The sequence below is a fragment of the Glycine soja genome, chromosome 10, assembly GCF_004193775.1.
Source record: "Glycine soja cultivar W05 chromosome 10, ASM419377v2, whole genome shotgun sequence".
Classification (NCBI taxonomy): Eukaryota; Viridiplantae; Streptophyta; class Magnoliopsida; order Fabales; family Fabaceae; genus Glycine; species Glycine soja.
In genome coordinates this window covers 49,478,075-49,480,738 of record NC_041011.1, presented here as the reverse complement: position 1 = coordinate 49,480,738, position 2,664 = coordinate 49,478,075, and the positions used below count along the sequence as shown (strand labels likewise).

The 2,664-nt window shown below is 34.6% G+C and overlaps 1 protein-coding gene across 1 annotated transcript; it reads left to right on the top strand.

Annotated features, from left to right (window-relative positions):
• The first annotated feature begins 690 nt into the window (after positions 1–690).
• Positions 691–2,363, top strand: LOC114369905 (uncharacterized GPI-anchored protein At5g19250-like). Its single transcript, XM_028327180.1, has 2 exons — positions 691–924; positions 1,605–2,363. Exons 1-2 carry the CDS (start codon positions 834–836, stop codon positions 2,108–2,110), a joined length of 597 nt encoding a protein of 198 aa, XP_028182981.1. The 5' UTR covers positions 691–833; the 3' UTR covers positions 2,111–2,363.
• Positions 2,364–2,664: the final 301 nt, after the last annotated feature.

The window sequence follows — 2,664 nt, the reverse complement described above, 5'->3', positions numbered from 1 at the left end:
AAATTTATGACACTCATGTATTATTTTTAACCAACTCAATTATTTTCTTCATTTGTAAGAAAATATAAAGTGTACTATTCAGATTCTGAAGTAGGTGGCCTAAATAATTTATTGGGTGCACCAATTTTTTTGGGAAGTTAAATAGAATAAGAGGAAAACTTTATCTTATTGTCAAAAGATAAAATCCTAAAACCAAAAAATATTCATTATTAAAAAAAGAAGATAAAATCATTTATTTTTCTCATTAATATAATCTTCAAGAGGAAGATTAAGATGAGATACTTCAATTTCTTTTTTATAAAAGGATTCAGGTAAGACATTCTGATTTTAACTCAAATATTGATCATTGCATACCTTTGCACCTTTATCTTGATCGTAAGAGCTTAGTGTCTTTACATGGACTTTTCATTACTGTTTTTGGAAAGACTACAGAACATCGTGGGTAAGTCTTGCCAAAATCAGTTAAAAACATCAAGTTACTGTGGTTAATGTCCCATAAGAAAATTTCTTACAACTAAAGGAAATACAATATGACAAACATGGCATGCATGCGAAAAAAGGGCATACACAAATTTGAATCTGATAATGAAACGCGAGCAACCGTTTTCCTTACCGTTGCGATGTCTTCCTCAGTGTTTGTTAGCGAGCTGTCCAACTTATGCTTGAAGAAACAGTAAAGAATCATGCACAAGGAAACTTGCGTTTGCACTTTGCACCCCTCATATAGGGTCCAAAAGTGGCAACTCTTTTTGCTATAGGAGTAGTCTTCAATCTTCTTCATCTACATCTGTACTAGCTATACCGTTCCTTCTGCCACAAATTAACTGGAAAGGATGGTGCTGCCCAAGTTCTCTCCGTTCTCACGGCTTCTCCTTTCTTCCCTTGTGATTCTCTTAATAAGCTATCCAGTTAAATGTGACGATGGTCAGTACTTGCACTCTCTCTTGAATCAGTCTCTCTTGAATCAGCTAATGATCATTATCCCTTGATATTATTATTATACAGCAATTATTGTGTATTAATACTTTTCTTAGTGATTTCCTTAGTACACTAACGTAACTCTACCATTTTTAAGTTTTTTATTTTCTGGGTACACATGGTTTTGATCATTTGTCTTGTGAGTGGTGTCATTAATTTCTTGTGTTAATTTCTCAATGGCCTATGCGAGTTAGAACTGACTAGGAGACATATTGTTCTGGGATTGTCTAAAGATTGTTTGTTGAGGATCGCAATGTATTTGATTATTTGCTTTGAGTACCGAACTAGATTTTATCTTGTTCCACGTGTTTTGGAGCTAACGTTTGATAAATATTTTAAAACGGAATATAATATAACATATGCAATTTGTTTTGCATGCACCACAAACAAATATAGCATGCATGTCCAAGTAAAAGTAAAAAGAGATTTGATGATACACTCTATCAAAATTTACCATTTTATAAATCATCTATCTAATGGCTCGTTTGCTTTAAAGTTGAGTAGAATTAATTTCAAAATCTCTCATGTCAATTTTTTTCTGGCACACGTGCACATTCACTAGCATACGCATACTTATTGCAGTTGACATGTTGAGACTGCACTCTCACCTTAACATTCTCCTGCAGATGAGGAAGACAATCTTTATCAGGGTATCAACAAGTATCGAGCATCGTTAAACTTGAAAGCTCTAACAAGGAATGACAATGCAGATTGCCTTGCTGAAAAAATAGCTGACCAATTCAAGAAACAACCCTGCACAAATACCACAGGTGCTAACACTGTACCTGGCACAGAGCCTCAGTTTTCTAACTATCCAGACCTTTTATCTAAGTGTGACTTGGCTATTTCCAACACAAGGGATGGAAATGTAATGCCTGCTTGTGTTCCTGGCCTGGTTCCAAGTCTTGTCCTCACTAATTTCACCAAATCTCTCTACTCTGATAGTCTCAATGACACAAAGTATACAGGAATTGGTATTGGTTCAGAAGATAACTGGATTGTTGTGGTCTTGACCACTAACACTCCTTCAGGAACCTTTGCTCCCTATAGTTCTGATGGTGCCAATTTGATTTCTAAACCTGGATTGATTTACTGCTCAGTGCTCTTCTTAGGTTACATTTTCCTGTTATGAAAAAAGGTGGTTGGCTGTTGGAATGCTTCATAGTTAAAATTTTGTTACCAATTAAATCTATAGCTTGTATCGGGGTGAGCTTAATGAAGACAACTGCTTTTCTAGTGGGAAATTGAGAGGTCCTTGTGTAACTGTGTTTTGTATTGTAATTCTACAGAATGCAAGAGACAAATAGGAGAAAGAAAGCATTATTCCTAAAAGATTGTTATCTTATTGTTGTTATTATTATCAATAATATCATTTTTGAGCTTGACTTGGCATTTACCAAATGATACAAATCACAAGTACAATTGGAGGTGCATAACATGGTGCTAACAGAAAACAGAGAAATGGGTTAGCAATTATACTTTAAGGCTAAGGTCTTACGAGAGAAAAGCATATTAGATGAGACAGATTCCATTGATCTGAATTTCCATTTTTCGTATTCCTTCTTCAGAAACACCATCTAAACTACCAGCAACACTCACTTCTTGCAACTGCCATTATTTTCCTCCATAGCAGACAGACAATTTTAGCACATTCTTTGATGAATTTTATTTTTAAAGAATATATAA